This window comes from Pteropus vampyrus, unplaced genomic scaffold (genome assembly GCF_000151845.1).
Source record: "Pteropus vampyrus isolate Shadow unplaced genomic scaffold, Pvam_2.0 Scaffold44, whole genome shotgun sequence".
In the NCBI taxonomy this organism is placed as follows: domain Eukaryota; kingdom Metazoa; phylum Chordata; class Mammalia; order Chiroptera; family Pteropodidae; genus Pteropus; species Pteropus vampyrus.
In genome coordinates, this window is record NW_011888825.1 from 473,033 (window position 1) to 493,443 (window position 20,411).

General features: G+C 58.6%; 3 protein-coding genes across 16 annotated transcripts in view; 2 read left to right on the top strand and 1 right to left on the bottom strand.

The window, feature by feature from the left end:
- The window catches only part of KDM6B (lysine demethylase 6B), a 21,672-nt gene extending 4,105 nt beyond the window's left edge, over window positions 1-17,567 (top strand). The window contains exons 2-24 of one of the 14 annotated variants that reach the window (XM_011358880.2): window positions 2,811-2,927; window positions 7,757-7,876; window positions 8,133-8,274; window positions 8,368-8,509; window positions 8,721-8,819; window positions 8,919-9,138; window positions 9,247-9,339; window positions 9,426-9,587; window positions 9,674-9,877; window positions 9,967-10,314; window positions 10,417-12,584; window positions 12,685-12,811; window positions 12,921-13,026; window positions 13,850-14,055; window positions 14,174-14,238; window positions 14,322-14,393; window positions 14,487-14,635; window positions 14,755-14,869; window positions 14,961-15,148; window positions 15,319-15,460; window positions 15,803-15,929; window positions 16,017-16,187; window positions 16,300-17,567. In XM_011358880.2, coding sequence (XP_011357182.1) covers window positions 8,373-8,509; window positions 8,721-8,819; window positions 8,919-9,138; window positions 9,247-9,339; window positions 9,426-9,587; window positions 9,674-9,877; window positions 9,967-10,314; window positions 10,417-12,584; window positions 12,685-12,811; window positions 12,921-13,026; window positions 13,850-14,055; window positions 14,174-14,238; window positions 14,322-14,393; window positions 14,487-14,635; window positions 14,755-14,869; window positions 14,961-15,148; window positions 15,319-15,460; window positions 15,803-15,929; window positions 16,017-16,187; window positions 16,300-16,323 — 4,923 coding nt within the window. In that variant the 5' untranslated portion in view covers window positions 2,811-2,927; window positions 7,757-7,876; window positions 8,133-8,274; window positions 8,368-8,372 and the 3' untranslated portion in view covers window positions 16,324-17,567. The other 13 variants (XM_011358872.1, XM_011358870.1, XM_011358879.1 and 10 more) reach the window with 13 other exon arrangements.
- A 127-nt stretch (window positions 17,568-17,694) lies between these two features.
- TMEM88 (transmembrane protein 88) lies at window positions 17,695-18,885 on the top strand. The gene is made up of 2 exons (XM_011358882.2): window positions 17,695-18,080; window positions 18,210-18,885. The coding sequence occupies exons 1-2, from the start codon at window positions 17,874-17,876 to the stop codon at window positions 18,477-18,479; spliced, it is 477 nt and encodes a 158-aa protein (XP_011357184.1). The 5' UTR covers window positions 17,695-17,873; the 3' UTR covers window positions 18,480-18,885.
- A 617-nt stretch (window positions 18,886-19,502) lies between these two features.
- NAA38 (N(alpha)-acetyltransferase 38, NatC auxiliary subunit) lies at window positions 19,503-20,405 on the bottom strand. Its single transcript, XM_011358884.2, has 3 exons — window positions 20,189-20,405; window positions 19,816-19,999; window positions 19,503-19,661 (listed from the first exon to the last, which is right to left on the bottom strand). The coding sequence occupies exons 1-3, from the start codon at window positions 20,267-20,269 to the stop codon at window positions 19,549-19,551; spliced, it is 378 nt and encodes a 125-aa protein (XP_011357186.1). The 5' UTR covers window positions 20,270-20,405; the 3' UTR covers window positions 19,503-19,548.
- Between the last annotated feature and the right edge of the window lie 6 nt (window positions 20,406-20,411).

The following is a 20,411-nucleotide window of genomic DNA, read 5'->3' on the forward strand; positions in this document are numbered from 1 at the left end:
GGAGGAGGAGGAGGAGGAGGAGGGAGGGGGTTGGGGAGAGCCTGCTACAGTTCTTTGTTTGACTCCGGGACTCAGGGACGGGGAGGAGGAGGGAGGGAGGCAGAGGCTGCAAGCGCCGGGGCAGGCCCAGGAGGCAGAGGAGGGACCGTCTCCCCCGCCCCCCCCAGCCCCCACTCCCCCCCGTTGCTCCCCCCCTCCCTACCCGGACTCCGGGGGCACCGCCGGGGGACAGACACCCAGCAGGTAACCCCGGCCTGGCTCACCCTCTCCTCTCGGATTTTCCTCCACGCCCTCCCGGATGACCCCATTCCCCGGTTCCGTCTCCTCATTCACCGCCCCCCCACCCCCCGCCCCGGCCTTACCCCTTTTCCCTGGCCCTCCTTGTTCCATCTCCCCCACTTGGGCTTGTCTCCCGCTGGCCGAGCTGCGGTCTCGTGCAGCCCTACTCCCTTCCCCTCGCCCAACAGCCTGTGCGCCCCAGGTCTGCCCGCGGCACCTTTCGGGGCTCTTTCTTGCTGCTTCTCCGGGCTTTGCTTTCCTTCCGACCCGTCCCTTGGGGCTCTGAGGAAGGAGGGAGTCCCTGTCCTTTTCTTGCTCCCCAGTTCCCCGCCCCCCAACTCTGGCCCCCTTTCTGCTTGTAGCAGTCTCTAGGGGTGGGGAAAAAACCGGAATTTGGGGGGCCCTCTGGATGGGGCAAGGGGCTATGTGTCGCTGGGAAAAGGGACTGTGAGCGTGTGAGCGGGGTGGGGGTGGGGGCCGTTAGCGACCCAGCTGCCTCTCTGTTGTCCCTTTAAATGGCCCTCACATTTCTGGGGACTCTTGGGGGGGAGGTGGCAAGCCGCCTGCCTGGGGGGCAGGGCCCTCGGTTAGTCCACACAATCAAGGGTGGTAATGATTTAAAGGGACAGTCTCGGTGAGGCCGCTGCCACCCTATGTCGGCGGGAGGGGGAGCAGGCAGGCTATGTCTGGGGAGGCTTGGCTGACATGTAGGGCATTTGAGGCTGAGTCTGTTGTGGGGCCTGCCAGGTCTGGGACTGTGCTACGTCTGGGAATGTGCAAGGAGGGGTGACAGCTTGCCCAGGGGGGCATTCAGCCTGGGCTTTCTCCAGGGCTCCACCTTTAGGTTCATGGACTGTCTGGCCAAAAATCAAACTATAGAGCCTGTCACCAGGTGGGGGCCACCGACAGTTCTACAGGTCAGCAGCCTGGCCTGGGCACATTGGAGTTGGTCCTTCAGCTTCCCCTTTTGTTGTTTGGCTCTGTGCACAAGAAAGCCCCAGCCCCTCCCCCTGCTCCCTCTCCCCATCCACATACCCCCCCCCACCAACACACCCACCCCAGCTGTTGGACAGATGAATTACAGCCTCAGGCTTGGGGCCAGGGCTGGTGAAGGATTAAAGCTCTGGGGCTGGCCCTTTAAATGACTCTTGGCCCCTCCCCCACTCTGGTGTCCAGATACCCCATACACACCCAATTGACCCCCTTGGCTGTCCCTCATCCTCCTTTTGGTTTGTCCTAAGGCCTGGCATTCCCCTCTTTCTAGGCTAGACAACCCCCCCCCCCAGCATCCCCTTCCCCTTTTAACTTACCCACATACAAAAATGCTACAGACTACACACATATACATACTCCTTGGTCCCACATTCTTAGTGTTCCTGTCCTGAAGGGTTTCAGCCTCAAGGTTCCTTCTCTAGCAGAAGCACCTTGCCAACCTGGCCTCCCTAGCCTGTGGCTGACCACTACCCTGGTCCAGTGAGGGGCCCTGCATGGGTCAGAAATAGCACCTCCCTGGGGGCAGTGTCATCAGCAGCAGAGGCAGCTTGCAGCACATTGCATCATGGAGGCTGGGGGCAGGAAGCTTGAGTCTCTGGGGCAGGTGGAAGAACGGGGGCTGGAAGGCCAGAGAATGGATAGACTAGACTGATAGCCCAAGTATCTGGGGGAGCCCAAGTGTCTGGGTCCTTAAGGACAGAGAACTGTGGTTGAGGGAGCAGAAAACATAGATCCCTGAGGAATGAGTTTTGAGTTGAGGGCAGACTTAGGTCTGACCCCTTGATGGACACCTGATTCTTGGCCCCAGACTTATGCTAAAAGACCTAGTTTCTTGTCTCTGAGAGTTAGCAGAGGAGAGAGTGGGCCTCTCTCACCTTCTTGGGCCACCCAGAGGAAGGAGGTGATGGGGAAACAGGATATGGTCTTGAGGGGTGGAATGGAAGGGAGGCTTGCAGCAGAGGTCACTTCCAGACCCAGACCAGAGTCACGGTCCTTGCTGAGAAGGAAGGCTTCTCCCTGCTGGGCCTGTTCATCTAGTCTGGCCACCTGTGCTGCTCAGGGAGACCTGCCTATACCCGCCTGGGGGAAGAGGAAGGGGCAGAGTCCAGAGGGTGGGGTTGACTGGTATCTTGATAAGGTTAGGGAGGAGGCAGAGCTGAAGGAAGAGGATCTGCATGCTTAGAACCAGGATTGAAGCTGACTTGTGTGCAGATGTCAGGGGTAGCTGGGCCTTCTCTGGGGCCAGGGACTCTGAGCAGGAGGTTCCAGTCAGAAGAAGGATCATAGGTTTGGTGTCCACTGTGGACTTAAGCAGATGCCATAGCATGCTCCCCTTACATCCTGCTCCAGGATGCTTTCTAACAGGGAAGGCTGGAGGACCACTTTGGGGATGGCTTTTTCTGGTTGCCATGGAAACAGATTCTCCCATCCCATTTGATCACCAGAGCCAGGTTTCTCTTCAATAAAGGGACGACAGGGAGCACAGGAAAATTCTCCAGCCTGGGGGACCTTACCTCTAACTGGCTTTTTTCTTTTAGGTTCCCCCAGGCACCATGCCAGCCCCGTAGTTCCACCCACCCCACCCACTGTGGTGTGCTGCACCCCACTGCTGGGGCACTGGTCCCAATGACACAGGGCACACCAAACTCCATTTGGTAAGTCCTACCTCTGAGCACTGCACCCCATCGCACCTCACCAAATTCCAATTCTGCACCACATGCTTGAGGAAGAGTGGTATGATCTGGATCATGCCCACTTCTCAGAATGGTCCAGTCCAACTCTGAGCATCCCCCCACCTTGGGGTGCTTGATTGGTTCAGCTTTCCTGATTTATGGAGCTCCCTTCTGTTGCCTATGAATGGTTCAGCCCTATACTTTGCCAGTCTCTCCACCACCAGCAAAGTCTTTTCCCCCAAGTGCTACAACTCAGTTGCTCATTGAATTGAATTAAGCAAGGGCTTGCAAGCTGGAAAGTACACTGGAGGGATTTTTCTTGGGAGGGGGAGGGCTTTGCCCCTATAAGAGTTGTTGAACAGCCTGGCTTATGGAGGGTGATTGGAAATGGATTTGGAGAGCTACTGGAGACCATTGCATGCCAGGTACTGTGTTAATCACTTTCTATACATGACAACCTGCTGTTGGCATCTCACCTTTCCTTATAGATCCCTTTGTGTTCTGTTCTCTCACCACTGCACTATAGTATTTGCCTCCTCCCCGCCACTCTAAGTCATACTTCTCTGCTGCTGACCTCTCTCTTTCTGCGAGTTCTCAGCCTGAAGTCCTTCTCCATCCCCCATTCCTCCATAGGAGAAAAGATGGTACCTAAGCAAGGGACTTAAGTTTTGAGTGTGCTTCACTCTTCTCCATTACTAAGTTTTTGAGTGGGACTGTTTTCTTCTATGTTTCTGTTTGACAAGATGGTTTGCACATTGGGGTGCCTCAGTGGAATTGTGTTGAATGAATGTGTTAAGTGAATGAGCTTCATTGCGAAGAAACCAATGGCTTCTGAGATCTGCTACACAGCCTCCTACCCACGCCTTCTCTAGAGGACACGAGACATTTGGGATGGTAACCTTGGGTAGAGCTGAGAGGTGGGCTGACCCAGGATGTGGCCTGGGAGGATAAAACCAACAGAAGGAAAACAGAACAGAGGCATTATAGGAGAGTGGTAAGGATGAGTCTCTGGAAAGAAGCCCAGCTCTTCCACTCTCTTGTAAAATGACCTTGACCAAGTTACCAAACATCCCTGAGTCTCAGTCCTTATCTGGAAAATGGGATAATAAAACCTCCCACGACAGGTTTGGGGGAGGAGTTTAAAAAATGTATAGAAAGTGATTAACACAGTGCCTGGCATGTAATAAGTATCAGTAAATGCTAGCAATTATCACTATAATGGGAGCCCCAGGGAGCTGGAGAATAAGCAAGGATGTTGAGGAATAGGACAGAACTTGATTGAAGGCAGACAGACCCCCAAATACTTGTCAGTCACGATCCAGCAAGACTCAGGATTTAGGGGAATGAGGGGAAGAATCAGCAGGGTCAGTCTGCTCCAGTGTTTCCCTGACTCTGTTCAGGAACATGAAGGCAAACACAGAAGGGCATGTGCAGAGACACACGTGACCACGCAAGTGATGCAGAGGCAGACCCAGACAAAAGACCGAGACAGGAGCAGACACACAGACAGAGACAGCAGCTCAGAGTCATGTAGACAGGCATAATGACAGGAACGCGTCTGACACAGGCACTGAAGGAGACAAGATGAGCAGATATGCAGGTGCACAAGGAGAAAGACATCGGGACCCACACACAGCCAACCTTGTCAGGCAGACTGGTGAACACAGCGGTCCAGTCAGAGGCAGACACAAGGCTCGCAGTGACACATAGCGGGCCGGGGCAGGCACTGTCACTCCTCGGTGGGGGGCGGGGTGGGGCCAGCAGCGGGGGAAGGCTGGGGAAGGGAATCCCGAGCGGGCGGCCTGCCCGGGTGGCTGAGTCACAGCGGAGACCCAGTCGGCGGCCCTCCCCTCCGCATCCCCCTCCCCCAGGTAAGAAGCGAGCCTGTAACCCCTCGCTTCCACCCGGCAGAATGAGGCCTGGCAGGAGCGGGGTGCGGCGGGGCTTCCGGGACCGGCCCCACTTCGGTGCGCGTGCAGCGTGCCTGCTGACTGCCTGCTCGGTAAAACCCTATCTGCGGGGTCTTGTGTTTGGCCGGCATGTGAGTCCGTGTGCGTCCGTCTGGCCTCTTACTCCGCGTCCCGCATGGCTGGAGCAGTGCGTGGAGAGGCTTTTCGGGCCTCAAGCCGGGAGAGAGTTAAGTGGGTGTGATTGATGGAGCAGGTCTCTCTCGGGGCCGAAGCGGGAGGGGGTCGGTTAAAGTCCCCGAGCCCGGAGCCCGGATGGAAGGGGTGGAGCTGGGCTTAGCCGGGAGTGCCCGGATGACGGGGGCGTGGCTTCAGCTGGAGAAGAATTAACCCTTTCTGAGCGGCTGACTCGCGGGACTGTTGGGCGGGGGAGACTGGAATGTCTGCCCCTGAAGTATACCGTCATCCTAGCTTGGCTTTGGCCTCATGCATCTACCTCTCATCTGTCTTTGAGGAGTCTGTGGGTGTCTTTCTTTGTGCCAGTCCGTGGTTGTCCCCTCCACTTGGTTAGTACGGACATCGGGAGTCGGGGAGGGCTATTCCTGCCCCAAAGCGAGAGTGGAGGTGAGAGTGGACCGCGAGCCGGCTGCCAGCGACAGGGGAACAGGTGTGAGCGCGGCGTCGGGACTGCCGGCCGCGGGGAGGGGCCGTCGTGAGGGAAGACGAGGGGGGAAATTCCGCGGGACTGGTGGTGAGCGGTGTGTGGGCTGAGTTGTGTCTGCCTCTGACTGTGTGTCTGTGTATGTTCAGGGAGGCGGGGGCTGAGTCAGTGGGAATAGGGGAAGGTTTTCTGGGTGACTCACGCTCCTCCACCCCAAACCTGAATCAGACCCCGAGGGAGGTCTTTATACGGGAGGCGGATAGAGAGTCAGACGTCCGGGTCCCGGGTGGGAACAAGGATCCACGGTGGTTGGCGAGAGAGTGTGTGTGTTTAGTATACAGGAAGTTTTTGTCCTCAAGTGAGGGCTGCTGTATTTTGAGTAGCGGCGCGGGGTGGGGGTGTGGATAAAGGTGGAAAGGGGCTGGAGGGACGGGACTCGCTGGTTTAGGGAAAGCTGAGTCAGTTCCCCGTGGGAAAGGGGAAGTGGTAGAGGGGAAGTGTCATCATCGCAGAAGGGGAAGCTGCATTTCCTGGAAACTGGCAGCGCCCTCGGCACCACTTCCCAAGCAGGGATCTGTGCCTCTGATATCTGGACCCCCGGTTCCTTGTTTTCCCATGTCTCAGCCATGGGTCCCGGGACTGGGGAGTGGGGAGCAGCCGGCCAGGTGTATACTTGACCGCAGTTAAGTACTTTATTTGCCCCTGAGCGAAAGGCTGTATGGTGAGGAGAGCGAGTTCTGGCAGAAACTCTGCATAAACTGCGGAGAGGGTCCGCAGAGCCCAGGAGCTTGCCAGGACTCGGCGAGGAGTGGCACGCCGGTACCTGTAGAGTCTAAGCGCTTGCATGCAAACAGACGACCTTGTCCTGCGGAGGGAGGACTCTTTTCACGAGAAACTCGTCTACCCTTGTGGGCTGGGTGGAAATTTCCCCACAGCTCAGACTTTTCTCAGCGAAAGTGAACTTTCCAGCCGCCCCCAGCCCCTTGTCGCGCGTTCTCCCCCGGCTTCCTGCCCGGCTGGAGCTCCAGCTGGAGCGCTGGCCCCGCCCCCGCCGCTTTGTACTCAACACTCGCCTCTCGCAGCTCTTTGTACTCTAGACTCAATGGACCGATCCCGGGAGCGGAGCCGGCTCCCTACCTGAGGGGACGCTGGGTAGGCGAGGAGGAGGCACTGGGACCGAGATCTTAGGCTCAGAGAGGCGAGAAGGAAGAAATGGGGCTAATGGAAGGTGCCCAGGATAGGGAGCGCTGCGCGCGTCGTGGGTCGAGCCAGCACGGACGGGAAGGGGGGGGGAGTGGTGTGAAGGAGGAAGTGAAACAGGCTCTGGTTTCTTTAAGGGAGTGGGCGGTGAGAGTGGGACAAGGGTGATGTCACCGCCTGTCGGGCCCCGCCCTCCTCCCTCCCTAAGGACCCCCCCTCCCCGTATTCTTACACACGCCGCTTCCGCTGCGCAAGTAGCCACGTCACGGGCAACCCCCGAAATCCCCCCTCCCTTGGGGGGGGCGGGGGCCACGTGGGCCGTGGGGAACCGCGTGGCCCCGGCAGGGAAGGGCATAGAGGATACTAGAGCCACAAGAGAGGGGCCACTCCGGACTGTGGTGCGCGACTTCTCAGAAGTTGGGGTATTCAAAGGGGGTTTTGGTTTGGGGGGTCGGTTGTTATTGAAGACCTAGAGAACCAGAAGTGGAGGAGCTGAAGGTACTGGGTGTGAGGCTGGGGGCTTGACCGTGGTTTGAGACGGTGTCAGGCGTAGGGCTCAAATCGCGGTGCGGGCAGGTTTGGGTGCCGTAGAAGTCGCCGTGACTGGCCAGCCTGAAGCGGTACCAAGGCGCCCTCGGAGTGGGGAGGTCAGGCACTGGGTGAGGTGAAATGAGGATGGGGAGCGACGCCTTTGTCTGCGTTGTACATCTGTCTGCCGTCCGTCAGTCTTACGGCGGCCGGGCGGGAGGCTTCTTGGGCAGACTAGCGGGGAGGACCGGCGGCTTTGTGGGTGCGTGGAACTTGCGGGGGGCGCCATCCCCCAGGCCCTCCCGGGTGTACGACTCGTCGCCTTCACCTAAACGGGTCACCGGCCCCGCTTGCCCAGCTGGCCTGAGTGTCAGGTCCGAGATGGAGACCCTAGGTAGGAGCCGCCAGGTCATGTCGGGGTCACCCGGGGCCGAGCCCGTCTGACCGGCTCCGCTGCCCCTCCTCCCTGGGCCGGCAGCGGCCCGGCTAACCTCGCTTCTATTGGTCCCGGGCAGGCTGTTACTGAGGCGGAGACGCGGGTGATGATTGGCTTTCTGGGCAGAGAGGAAGTCCTGTGATTGGCCGGATCCCTGGAGCTCGCCGACGCTGTGAGAGGACGCTCCCACGGAGGCTGGGTGAGCTGCTGCTGCCTTGCCTGTAGGCTCCCGACTGGCCATCCGGCTCCCTGCCACTCGTTTCGGCCCCTAGCCGCTCTCCTGGGCTTCTTAGGGGTTCCTTAGGTCCGGTGGGCCTCCTCTCAGGGAAAGCCAAAGCCAGGCGCCCTGCTCACATAACAGACCTATGAGTGCTGCAGTCAGGCCAGACTAGCCCTTGGGCCCCTACTGTGTGCTGGCTAGCTCATCTCACTTCTTTGCCTCCTCCTCTCTGTAGAATTGGCTGTGAAAGCCCCTGGGCGGCCATCTGGGGACAGTGGGCTCTCCTGTCAGAGCGGCTGGAGTGGGACCATTGCCCCAGAGAGCTGGGGCAGGGGCCGTGCCCTATCTCCAGGGCTCCTGGGGCCACTGCTGACCTGGTAAGGGCAAGGCTTGGGCTGGGTTGTCTGTGTGTACACAGGCAGCTCAGGCTATGCCCCCAGTAAGACCATAATCTCTTCTCCCTGACTCAGGCTGGATGCATCGGGCAGTGGACCCTCCAGGGGCCCGCACTGCACGGGAAGCCTTTGCCCTTGGGGGCTTGAGCTGTGCTGGGGCCTGGAGCTCCTGCCCGCCCCATCCCCCTCCTCGTAGCGCATGGCTGCCTGGAGGCAGGTGAGAACTTGGGCCATCTCTGTGTCTCCAGGAACTCGTCTTCCAATCTCTTGTACCCCTCAATTTCTGTCATCCTTTGGGTTTTTTGCCATTCCGTGGGCCTCAGTGTAATCCTCAGCTGCCTTCTCTTATTGCCTCAGTCACCTCCTTCCTAGACAGGGACACAACTGTTTCATCTTGATGTATATTAACAGACACCTTCTCTCTCCAGGTGTTCTTCCAGCATTGGGCAGCCCCCACTCTCTGCTCCCCTACCCCCTTCACATGGCAGTAGCTCTGGGCACCCTAACAAACCGTATTATGTGCCAGGGTGAGTGAGGATTCAAAGGTGGTAGGGATGGGAGGTAAAGCTGGGTCTTTGAAAGAGTTTCCCTGAGCCTGACCACCCCCAATCCCTTCTGCTCCACAGGACACCCACCCCAAGACCCCTCCATGGGAAGCTGGAATCCCTGCATGGCTGTGTGCAGGCATTGCTCCGGGAGCCAGCCCAGCCAGGGCTGTGGGAGCAGCTTGGGCAGCTGTACGAGTCAGAGCATGACAGTGAAGAGGCCATACGCTGCTACCACAGCGCTCTTCGATATGGAGGAAGTTTGGCTGAGCTGGGGCCCCGCATTGGCCGACTACAGCAGGTAGGATAAGGGAGGACATTAGAAGCTAGGATTGTGCTTTCTGACTCAGTGCCCTCATCTAATGTCTGCTTCTGTCCTGTCCCTTACATCCTTCCCCCACCTCTCCAGGCCCAGCTCTGGAACTTTCATGCCGGTTCCTGCCAGCATCGAGCCAAGGTCCTACCACCCCTGGAGCAAGTGTGGAACTTGCTGCACCTTGAGGTGAAGCTGCGGTTGGGTGGCCTAGGGAGGAGGGCTGGGCCAGGTCTGCTCCTGTGCCATTCTCTCTTCTCTCTTTTTGTCCTCAGCACAAGCGGAACTATGGGGCCAAGCGAGGGGGTCCCCCAGTGAAGCGAGCCGCTGAACCGCCAGTGGTGCAGCCTGTGCCTCCTGCAGCACTCTCAGGCCCCTCAGGGGAGGAGGGCCTCAGCCCTGGAGGCAAGCGCAGGAGAGGCTGCAACTCTGAGCAGGTATGGTTGTATGGGAGCAGGCAGGCAGGCAGCAAGTAGGAAGACTAGGACAAGGAACAGGATTTTTATACCCTTTTTTCTTCTAGACTGGCCTTCCCCCAGGGCTGCCTCTGCCTCCGCCACCATTACCACCACCACCACCACCACCGCCGCCGCCACCACCACCACCACCCCTGCCTGGCCTAGCCACCAGTCCTCCATTTCAGCTGAACAAACCAGGGCTGTGGAGTACCATGCATGGAGATACCTGGGGCCCCGAGCGCAAGGGTTCAGCACCCCCAGAGCGCCAGGTGAGCACCTATCTATTGCTCCTCATTTTTTACCTGCAAATGCCTGTGTTTTCCATTCCTCACTCAGTGTCCTCATTTGCCTCCTGTAGGAGCAGCGGCACTCGCTGTCTCACCCATATCCATACCCAGCTCCAGCCTACACTGCACACCCCCCTGGCCATCGGCTGGTCCCGGCTGCACCCCCAGGCCCAGGCCCCCGCCCCCCAGGAGCAGAGAGCCATGGCTGCCCGCCTGCCACCCGTCTCCCCGGAAGTGACCTTAGAGAGAGCAGAGTTCAGAGGTCGCGGATGGACTCCAGCGTTTCACCAGCAGCAACTACCGCCTGCGTGCCTTACGCCCCTTCCCGGCCCCCCGGCCTCCCCGGTACCACCACCAGCAGCAGTAGCAGCAGCAGCAACAACACTGGTCTCCGGGGCATGGAGCCGAGCCCAGGCATTGTGAGTGATGACCGCAAGTGGAGGGTAGAGTGGGGTAGTCAGTAGGAGCTTGTCTGAGTTGGCTCAAGCAGCCCTCTGATTACCTCCCTCCTTTACTTGCAGCCCAGCGCTGATCATTACCAAACGTCCGCACTGGAGGTCTCCTCTCACCAAGGCCGCCTGGGGCCCTCGGCACATAGCAGTCGGAAACCTTTCCTGGCAGCTCCCGCTGCCACTCCCCACCTATCCCTGCCACCTGGCCCCCCATCACCTCCTCCACCCCCGTGTCCCCGCCTCTTACGCCCCCCACACCCCCCTGCCTGGCTGAAGGGCCCAGCCTGCCGGTCAGCCCGTGAGGATGGAGAGATCTTAGAAGAGCTCTTCTTTGGGGCTGAGGGACGCCCCCGTCCTCTTCCACCACCCCTCCCCCACCGTGAGGGCTTCTTGGGGCCTCCCGCCTCCCGTTTTTCTGTGGGCACTCAGGATTCGCACACCCCTCCCACTCCCCCAACCACCAGCAGCAGCAACAACAATGGCAACCACAGCAGCAGCCCTACGGGGCCTGTGTCCTTCCCCCCACCTCCATATTTGGCCAGAAGTATGGACCCTCTCCCCCGGCCCCCCAGCCCAACACTGAGCCCCCAGGACCCACCTCTTGCACCCCTTACTCTTGCCCTGCCTCCAGCTCCTCCCTCCTCTTGCCACCAAAATACCTCAGGAAGCTTCAGGCACCCGGAGAGCCCTCGGCCCAGGGTCTCCTTCCCAAAGACCCCCGAGGCGGGGCCAGGGCCATCCCCAGGCCCCCTGAATAAAGCCCCCCAGTCCGTGCCGCCAAGGGTTGGGGAGCTGCCTGCCCGAAGTGCACGACTCTTTGATTTTCCCCCTACCCCACTGGAGGACCAGTTTGAGGAGCCAGCTGAATTTAAGATCCTACCTGATGGGCTGGCCAACATCATGAAGATGCTGGATGAATCCATTCGCAAGGAGGAGGAACAGCAACAACAGGAAGCAGGCGTAGCTCCCCCGCCCCCCCTGAAGGAGTCCTTTGCTTCTCTGCAGCCTCCATTCCCCACTGACACAGCCCCAACCACCACTGCTGCCACCACCACCACCACCACCACAGCCACCCAAGAAGAGGAGAAGAAGCCACCACCAGCCCTACCACCACCGCCGCCACTAGCCAAGTTCCCTCCACCCCCCCAGCCACAGCCGCCGCCACCCTCACTACCCCCATCAGCCAGCCCGGCCAGCCTGCTCAAATCCTTGGCCTCCGTGCTGGAGGGACAGAAGTACTGTTACCGGGGGACTGGAGCAGCTGTTTCTACCCAGCCTGGACCCTTGCCCACCACTCAGTATTCCTCCAGTCCCCCATCAGGTGCTACAGCCCCGCCGCCCACCTCAGTGGCCCCTAGCGCCCAGGGCTCCCCACAGCCCTCCGCTTCCTCGTCATCTCAGTTCTCTACCTCAAGCGGGCCCTGGGCCCGGGAGTGCAGGGCTGGTGAAGACCCAGCCCTGGGCCCCATGACCCCCGAACCGCCACCCCCACCCCTGCCTCTGCCCCCTGTGCGCTCTGAGTCTGAGGTGCTAGAAGAGATCAGTCGAGCTTGTGAGACCCTTGTGGAGCGGGTGGGCCGGAGTGCCACAGACCCAGGAGGCCCAGTGGACTCCACAGACCCAGTGGACAGTGGGACTGAGCGACTGCTGCCTCCTGCCCAGGCCAAGGAGGAGAGTGGTGGAGCAGTGGCAGCAGCAGGACCAGGTAGCAGCAAGAGGCGGCAGAAGGAGCACCAGAAGGAGCACCGGCGGCACAGGCGGGCCTGTAAGGACAGTGTGGGTTGGCGGCCCCGTGAGGGCAGGGCAAAGGCCAAGACCAAGGCCCCCAAAGAAAAGAGCCGTCGGGTGCTAGGGAACCTGGACCTGCAGAGTGAGGAGATCCAAGGTCGTGAGAAGGCCCGGCCTGATCTTGTTGGGGCTTCCAAGGCCAAGCCACCCATAGCTCCGGCTCCTCCACCAGCTCCTGCATCCTCTGCCCAGCCCACATCTGCATCAGCTCCTGTTCCTGGGAAGAAGGCTCGGGAAGAAGTTCCAGGGCCACCAGGTGTCAGCCGGGCTGACATGCTTAAGCTGCGCTCACTTAGTGAAGGGCCCCCCAAGGAGCTGAAGATCCGGCTTATCAAGGTAGAGAGTGGTGACAAGGAGACCTTCATCGCCTCTGAGGTGGAAGAACGGAGGCTGCGCATGGCGGACCTTACTATCAGCCACTGCGCTGCTGACGTCGTGCGTGCCAGCAAGTGAGTTAGGGACTGTCACCCACGAGGCTGCTGACCTGGCCTGCTAGGCGGCTCCTTTCCCCTATCACCCTATTTCTTCCATTTCATTGTCTTCCCACAGGAATGCCAAGGTGAAAGGGAAGTTTCGAGAGTCTTATCTTTCCCCCACCCAGTCTGTGAAACCGAAGATCAACACTGAGGAGAAGCTACCCCGGGAAAAACTCAACCCACCCACACCCAGCATCTATGTATGTGTGTCCCTGCCAGAGGGTTCTAAGACAAGTGTTGGGAGTTGTTGGGGTGCTCTGAGCCTGTGACAGGGCTCTGATCCAGCCTTATCTCCTGGTTGTCCCTCAGCTGGAGAGCAAACGGGACGCCTTCTCACCTGTGCTGCTGCAGTTCTGTACAGACCCTCGAAATCCCATCACCGTGATCAGGGGCCTGGCAGGTTCCTTGCGGCTCAGTGAGTGTGTGGGGCAGAAAGGTCAGGGAGGGTTGCAAGGATCTGGGGGCTTTGGGTCCCTCTGAGAGCCCCTACATTTGAAAACCCAGTGGCTATAGAGAGCTTTCCTCAGTCCTCAGTGGGCCGTATTTGAAGCATGCTCTGAGTGATGGGTCACCTGGCCTCAGGCTTTTCTTCCATCTGTCTGTTTCCAGCAGTAGGCAGGTGGGAAGGGGATATATATCAAGGTCTGGTTAGAGTCAGTTTTGGTGTTGTGAGTTAGTAAGGAAGAATAGATTACAGATTGTAGAGAACCCCTGAAGATCCAAGGTTCGGGGCTTTTTTTTTTCCCAATCTTTATTATGCAAAATTTCAAACACAAAAGTAGAGGGAACCATATAGCAATATAGAAATCCATCTTGTTTTCTGTATACGCAAAGTCTTCTCCACACATATATTTTCCCTTCTCTTTACTGAGTTACTTAAAGCATATTCTAGGCTTTCATTTGACTAAATCTTTGATTGGATCCAATAACTTCAACTGCCATTCATTAAGCACCTACAATGTGCCAGGTGCTGTGCATAATATGGCCTCATGCACACTTGAGTACTCAGTGGAGGGGCTGAGGCTCAGAATAGCAGTGGGGAAAGAGGGCTGGTGATGGCTGATAATCCCAGCTTTGTGTGGGTCTGGGGTTCTTGCCTATTTCTCCTGGGTTGACCTCTGTGAAGCCTATGTCCAGCCTGTCAGAGACTTGAGGAGTAAGAAAGGACAGGGTAAGTTGGGTCCTCGCTCTCTGCCTTCTGTCTTTGCCCCAACGCCCTGCTTGGCCCTCCCTTGCAGACTTGGGCCTCTTCTCCACCAAGACACTGGTGGAGGCAAGTGGTGAACACACAGTGGAGGTACGCACCCAGGTACAGCAGCCCTCAGATGAGAACTGGGATCTGACAGGCACGCGACAGATCTGGCCCTGTGAAAGCTCCCGTTCCCACACCACCATTGCCAAGTACGCACAGTACCAGGCCTCATCCTTCCAGGAGTCCCTGCAGGTGAGGGGCGAGCATGGGGCAGCAGGGGTGCAAGATCAGGGGATTTGGAGTGGGGCTGTGGCCAGAGGGCTCCTGGGGAGTAGCTGATCCAGGCCTGCCTACCCCTGTGGCCAAGCAGGAGGAGAAGGAGAGTGAGGATGAGGAGTCAGAGGAACCAGACAGCACCACAGGAACCCCTCCTAGGTATGGTAAAATATGCCCCTTCCCTTCACGATTCCTTCCCTTCCCCATGTTTCTCCACCAACCAGTGCTCTTCTTCCCCACAGCAGCACACCAGATCCGAAGAACCATCATATTATCAAATTTGGCACCAACATCGACCTGTCTGATGCTAAGCGGTCAGTGGGCCTGGGGCTAGTAAAGCAAGGGTAGGAGTGCTGATGGATCTGCAGAGCAGGGGTAGCCTCTCATATTTGTTGCCTACTTCGCAGGTGGAAGCCTCAACTGCAGGAGCTGCTGAAGCTGCCCGCCTTCATGCGGGTAACATCCACGGGCAACATGCTGAGTCACGTGGGCCATACCATCCTGGGCATGAATACCGTGCAGCTATACATGAAGGTCCCTGGCAGCCGAACTCCAGGTGCGGGAAGGGCGCGGGGGCGGGGCTGGTGTCAGCGCTGCTGTCAACCAGTGAGGGCCAAAGGGCGGGCTTGAGGAGAGCGGGCTGTCAGCCATTCTGTTCTTTGTCGCCCCCTGCAGGCCATCAAGAGAACAACAACTTCTGCTCTGTCAACATCAACATAGGGCCAGGCGACTGCGAGTGGTTCGCTGTGCACGAGCACTACTGGGAGACCATCAGCGCCTTCTGCGACCGGTGCGCTCTGCCCTAGCCCCCACTAGATCCACCCCCCATGTCATGTGCCTGAGCCCCCAGGTTTCCATCTGACCCTATGGCCACTCCGCAGGCACGGCGTGGACTACCTGACAGGTTCTTGGTGGCCAATCCTGGATGATCTCTATGCTTCCAATATCCCTGTGTACCGCTTCGTGCAGCGCCCTGGAGACCTCGTGTGGATTAATGCGGGGACTGTGCACTGGGTGCAGGCCACTGGCTGGTGCAACAACATCGCCTGGAACGTGGGGCCCCTCACCGGTGAGAGGGTGGGACATAGAACCACTCAGCTTGTGAGGGGGTGGAGCCTCATGTGGCGGGCTGGGGTGGAGGTGGTGGCTAGGAGGGCAGCCAGCTTTGAGGGAAGTGGCTGGGGTTCAAGTGGCTGGGGGCTATTTGAGAATCTTGTAGTGACCCCCTCTGGCCCACAGCCTATCAGTACCAGCTGGCCCTGGAACGATATGAGTGGAACGAGGTGAAGAATGTCAAATCCATTGTGCCCATGATTCATGTGTCCTGGAACGTGGCTCGCACCGTCAAAATCAGCGACCCCGACTTGTTCAAGATGATCAAGTGAGGGTTCTATTTGGGAGGTAGTCCCTCTCCACCTACCTGGTCCTACTCTTGTTCTGCCTGTTTAATGCTACCCCATTCTCCATCCTCTCCACATTTTACCATGCACCCTGCAGTATTACTGTGCTGGGGCGTCTGACAAAGTCCCTGCTCTGAGGGGCTTTATTTTCCAGTGGTCCAAATAGACTAAATAAATAAATAAAAGAAATGTAAGCTGTTTCAGATGTTCGGGTCAGGAGATGTGACCTGGGCATGAAATGGGAAGGCCCTGTAGGTGTGGGCTCCTGACCCCCCCCCCCACACCTGCAGCCCTGCCTCACTGCCAACTCGCCCCACACGCAGGTTCTGCCTCCTGCAGTCCATGAAGCACTGCCAGGTGCAACGAGAGAGCCTGGTGCGGGCGGGAAAGAAAATCGCCTACCAGGGCCGGGTCAAGGACGAACCCGCCTACTACTGCAACGAGTGCGACGTGAGTGGGCTGGGCTCTCCCTCTCCTTCCCCAGAGGAAGGCTCCCCTAGGGTTTCACCTGATGACTGCCCCTGCTCCCTGTTTCAGGTGGAGGTGTTCAACATACTGTTCGTGACGAGTGAGAACGGCAGCCGAAACACATATCTGGTGCACTGCGAGGCCTGTGCCCGGCGCCGCAGCGCGGGGCTCCAGGGCGTGGTGGTGCTGGAGCAGTACCGCACCGAGGAGCTGGCGCAGGCCTACGACGCCTTCACACTGGTGAGGCCCAGGCTCGGGTCTGCGGGCGGAGACCGTGGGGGTGCTCAGGGGGCGGGCTGTGGCGGGTCAACCTACGCCTGCCCCTGAGACGCCCCCGGTTTTCTCCCCACAGGCAGCAGCTAGCACGTCGCGATAAGGCCGGATGCCCCGCCCACCTGCCCGCCAGCAGGGCGCTGCGGGGCCACCAGCACACGCCTGGGCTGGACCTAGGTCTCGCCTCTGGCCGGGAAGGGGGTCGGGCCCAGCCCTTCCACCCATTGGCAGCTCCCCTTCACTTAATTTATTAAGAAAAAAAAATTTTTTTTAACAAATATGAGGAAAAAACGAAAAAAATGGGAGACTGAGGGGAGGAGGCTGGTAGCCCCTCGCCCACCAGCGCCTCCCCTCACCGACTTTGGCCTTTTTAGCAACAGACACAAGGACCAGGCTCCGGCGGCGGCGGGGGTCACATACGGGTTCCCTCACGCCTGCCAGCCGCCGCCCGGCGCAGATGCACGCGGCTCGCGTATGTACATAGACGTTACGGCAGCCGAGGTTTTTAATGAGATTCTTTCTATGGGCTTTACCCCTCCCCCAGGACCTCCTTTTTTACTTCCAATGCTAGCTGTGACCCTTGTACATGTCTTTGTTTATTCACTTGGTTATGATTTGTATTTTGTTTTTTGTTTTTTTGTTTTGTTTTGTTTTTAATTTATAACAGTCCCACTCACCTCTATTTATTCATTTTTGGGAAAACCCGACCTCCCGCACCCCCCAAGCCATCCCGCTCGCCCCTCCAGGGACTGCCCGCCGCCAGGCTCTCCCTGCGCCAGTGTGTGTCCGGGCCGTCCGGTCTCCGCCCGCTCGCGGCTCCAGCCGGGTTCTCATGGTGCTCAAACCCGCTCCCCTCCCCTATGTCCTGCACTTTCTCGGACCAGTCCCCCAACCCAACCCGACCCCAACCCCACCTGAGGGTGAGCGACTCCTGTACTGTAGGGGAAGAAGTGGGAACTGAAATGGTATTTTGTAAAAAAAATAAATAAATAAAATAAAAAAATTTTAAAGTTTTAAAGAAAGAACTATGAGGAAAAGGAACCCCGTCCTTCCCAGCCCCGGCCAATTTAAAAAACACGATCTTTTCCCTCGCCCCTCCCTTTTTTTAAATCGCGAAACCGCCCAGGGCCAGGGCCTCCCTGGGGCAGGGACACCCCGGGGTGAGTTTCTCTGGGGCTTTATATTTTGTCGGTTTTTCCTCCATGCTGGGGCTGCGGAAGGTTGGGGGGTTTACAGTCCCGCCCCCTCGCACTGCACTGTCTCTCTGCCCTTGGGGCAGAGGGGTCTTCCCAATCCTACCCCTATTTTCGGTGATTTTTGTGTGAGAATATTAATATTAAAAATAAAATCAGAAAAAAAAAATCCTGTTTTGACAATGTGCTGGTAAATAGCAGGGAGAGTATTGGAAGAGGGGCTACAAGCTGGTGATTGATGGCGAAAGACTGCGCAGACCCCGGCCAGGGTGAACCCCCTCCCCGGAGGCGCCTGTGGAATGTCCAGAGTTCTGGTCCGCTCCTGCGTATGGGGGGGGGGGGGGCCTACTCCTGGAGCCGCATTCCAGGATAAGGGGGGTGGGGAGAGGCCGGGCCGGGGGAGGGGCAGGAAAAACGGCTATAAGGGCTACGTCCCAAGCAGACGGGAACCAGGCAGGCCATGGCGGATATCCCCGGGGCGCAGCGACCGCTTCCCGGCGGCCCAGAGCCCCGGGACCCCCTGGACTGTTGGGCCTGCGCTGTGCTGGTCACCGCCCAGAATCTGTTGGTGGCTGCGTTCAATCTTCTCTTGCTGGCGCTGGTGCTGGGGACCATCCTGCTACCCGCTGTCACCATGCTAGGCTTCGGCTTCCTCTGTCACTCCCAGGTGAGCGTGCGCCCTGGGTTGTACATGTGAGTGCGGGTGTATGTGGTGATAGTGGTGGTGAGGTCTATGGGCCACAACTTCTCCCCGCCGGAGCTGTTCGGCTTGAGCCTGACACCTCTTCTCCCACAGTTCCTGCGCTCCCAGGCACCCCCTTGTACAGCGCACCTGCGGGACCCGGGCTTCACGGCCCTGCTGGTCACTGGATTCCTGCTCCTCGTACCGCTGCTCGTGCTTGCCCTGGCCAGCTACCGCCGCCTCTGCCTGCGCCTCCGCCTGGCCGACTGCCTTGTGCCCTACAGCCGAGCTCTCTATCGGCGCCGGCGCAGCCCGCAGCCGCGGCAAATCCGGGCCTCACCAGGGTCCCAGGCCGTTCCCACATCTGGAAAGGTCTGGGTTTGAGGACCCTCGAGTCAAGAATACTGACGACTACCCTCCCTTTCAGTTGGCCCAAGGACTTGAAGCCTGAGGGGTCTCCCGACCTATCCTGCCCCCACCCCTGCCTTGGCTGGGTCCTAGAATCCCTTTGGCAAGCAGCATCTGTGGACCCAATGTTGGTGAAAATTTGCCACACTCTGGAAAACCCTTTCCTCTCACTACCCATATCTGAATCCTGAACATTTGGGCTGGACCCTGCACACACAAGCCCCTCTCCCCACCCCCACCTCGTGAACAGGACAACTAAACCTCGCTGGTGCCCTGCAGGTGCCCTCCCTTTCCAGTGCAGCTCCTCTAGTATTTACCGGCTGGTGGGTGAGTTTGGAGGGGAAGGAATGATCACACATCAATAAAGAATTAATGAACTGAACGTGCTCTTGGGATCTGGTGAACAGGGGGGTGGCACAAAGCCTATCACTCCTGCTCTGTGCCCAGGAGCAGGAAACAACAGGGGACTGGGTGTGTGGTTAAGTGTGCAGACAGGAGCATCCTTCAGCCTCCTGGCCTTCCCTTATCGCATTTGCCTTTTCTTCCCATTAGCCTTTTCTTCCCGGCCAGACCCCAGAGCTCTGTCCCTGACCCCAAAGTCACCTCCCCATCAAGAGTGGAGGGGGTTTGGCCTTTGTCCCCTGCCCTGTGCCCCTTGGGGACCTGAGCCCGTTCTCTGACCCCAGCTTAGAGGAACTCAGTGTTGCCAGGCCGGAGAGGGAAACAATGGGCCTTCCGGAGCAGGATGACACCCCCTCCCGCCACAATTCTGGAGCAGCAGCGTGGGAGGGAGGATGGAGGGATCCACCCTGGGGCTTGTTAGTCAAAATCTCAGCCTGTTCCCCATCCCCACCCCCAACCTGAGGGAACTTTTGGCACCTCTGGACCTCCAGGTTGTGGAAGAAGGGAGGACTACTTCTGACTTCATATAAACCTCTCCTCTAGGGATGGGGTGTGTGATCCCTGCCCGAGCAACCCATCTACACACACACAGGCCACTTCGGTTACACGTTTAATTAAGTCTGAAAGGCGTGCGAGATAGTAGTCAGAGATAGGGAGGCCCAGCCAGGCTCTCTCTTTGCACCTCAATAGAAACGATGTGGTGTCCAGGTACCATGGCCAAGCCCAGCACACGGGGTTCCCCAGCAGAGAAGGAATCTGGAAAGAAGAGTCAGAGCATCAAGGAGGCTGGCCAGCGTCGGTCCCGCCCCATCTGAGCAAAGACTTCTAGCCCCAGAAAATAAGGGGTGCAGCCAGGCACTGAAGGGGAAAAGCCTTGCGTGAGGCTCTGCCGCATTCCCAGGGCACTGACCCGACGGCTTGAGGAACTCCTGCGCTGAGCCCAGGATAACATTGCAGTCGCGGTCGGTGCAGAGGAAGCAGCCGACCAGTGTCCGTCCATCTGTCATGCGAATGCGCATAGTCTTGTTGAGCAGCGCCTCCAGCTGCTGCCGGGCACGCGCAGCCGGCGAGTCCTCGCGCTCCCCGTCTGAGTCCTGCGCCGGGCGGGACACGCGCTCAGACCGCACCTCCCCAGCTGCTGCCAGCCCATGAAACCACAGCTCCCGACAACCCGCGGGGCGCTCACACGAATCCCAAAGGCTGCCGGGAGCCGCAGTTCCCCCTTCATCCCCCCATCCTGCTCCCGACTGCCCCTCAATCTCGGAACCCGAGGCCGCGCTAACCCCAGCGCTGGAGCTGCTTTGACGCCGACTGCAACAGCCATTCTCCTCTCGTAGCAGCATGGTCGGTCCAGCTCCGGCCATTTGCCCCGGGGCCGTCTCCAGGCCCTTCAACTTCTTAAGAACCTTTCGGATCCGGTGGTCTGAGATCTCGCGAGCGCTCCTGACCTTTTTCTTTCGCGAGATCACCTCTCTTCCTCTTTCTCCTTGGCAACTGTAGAGATCT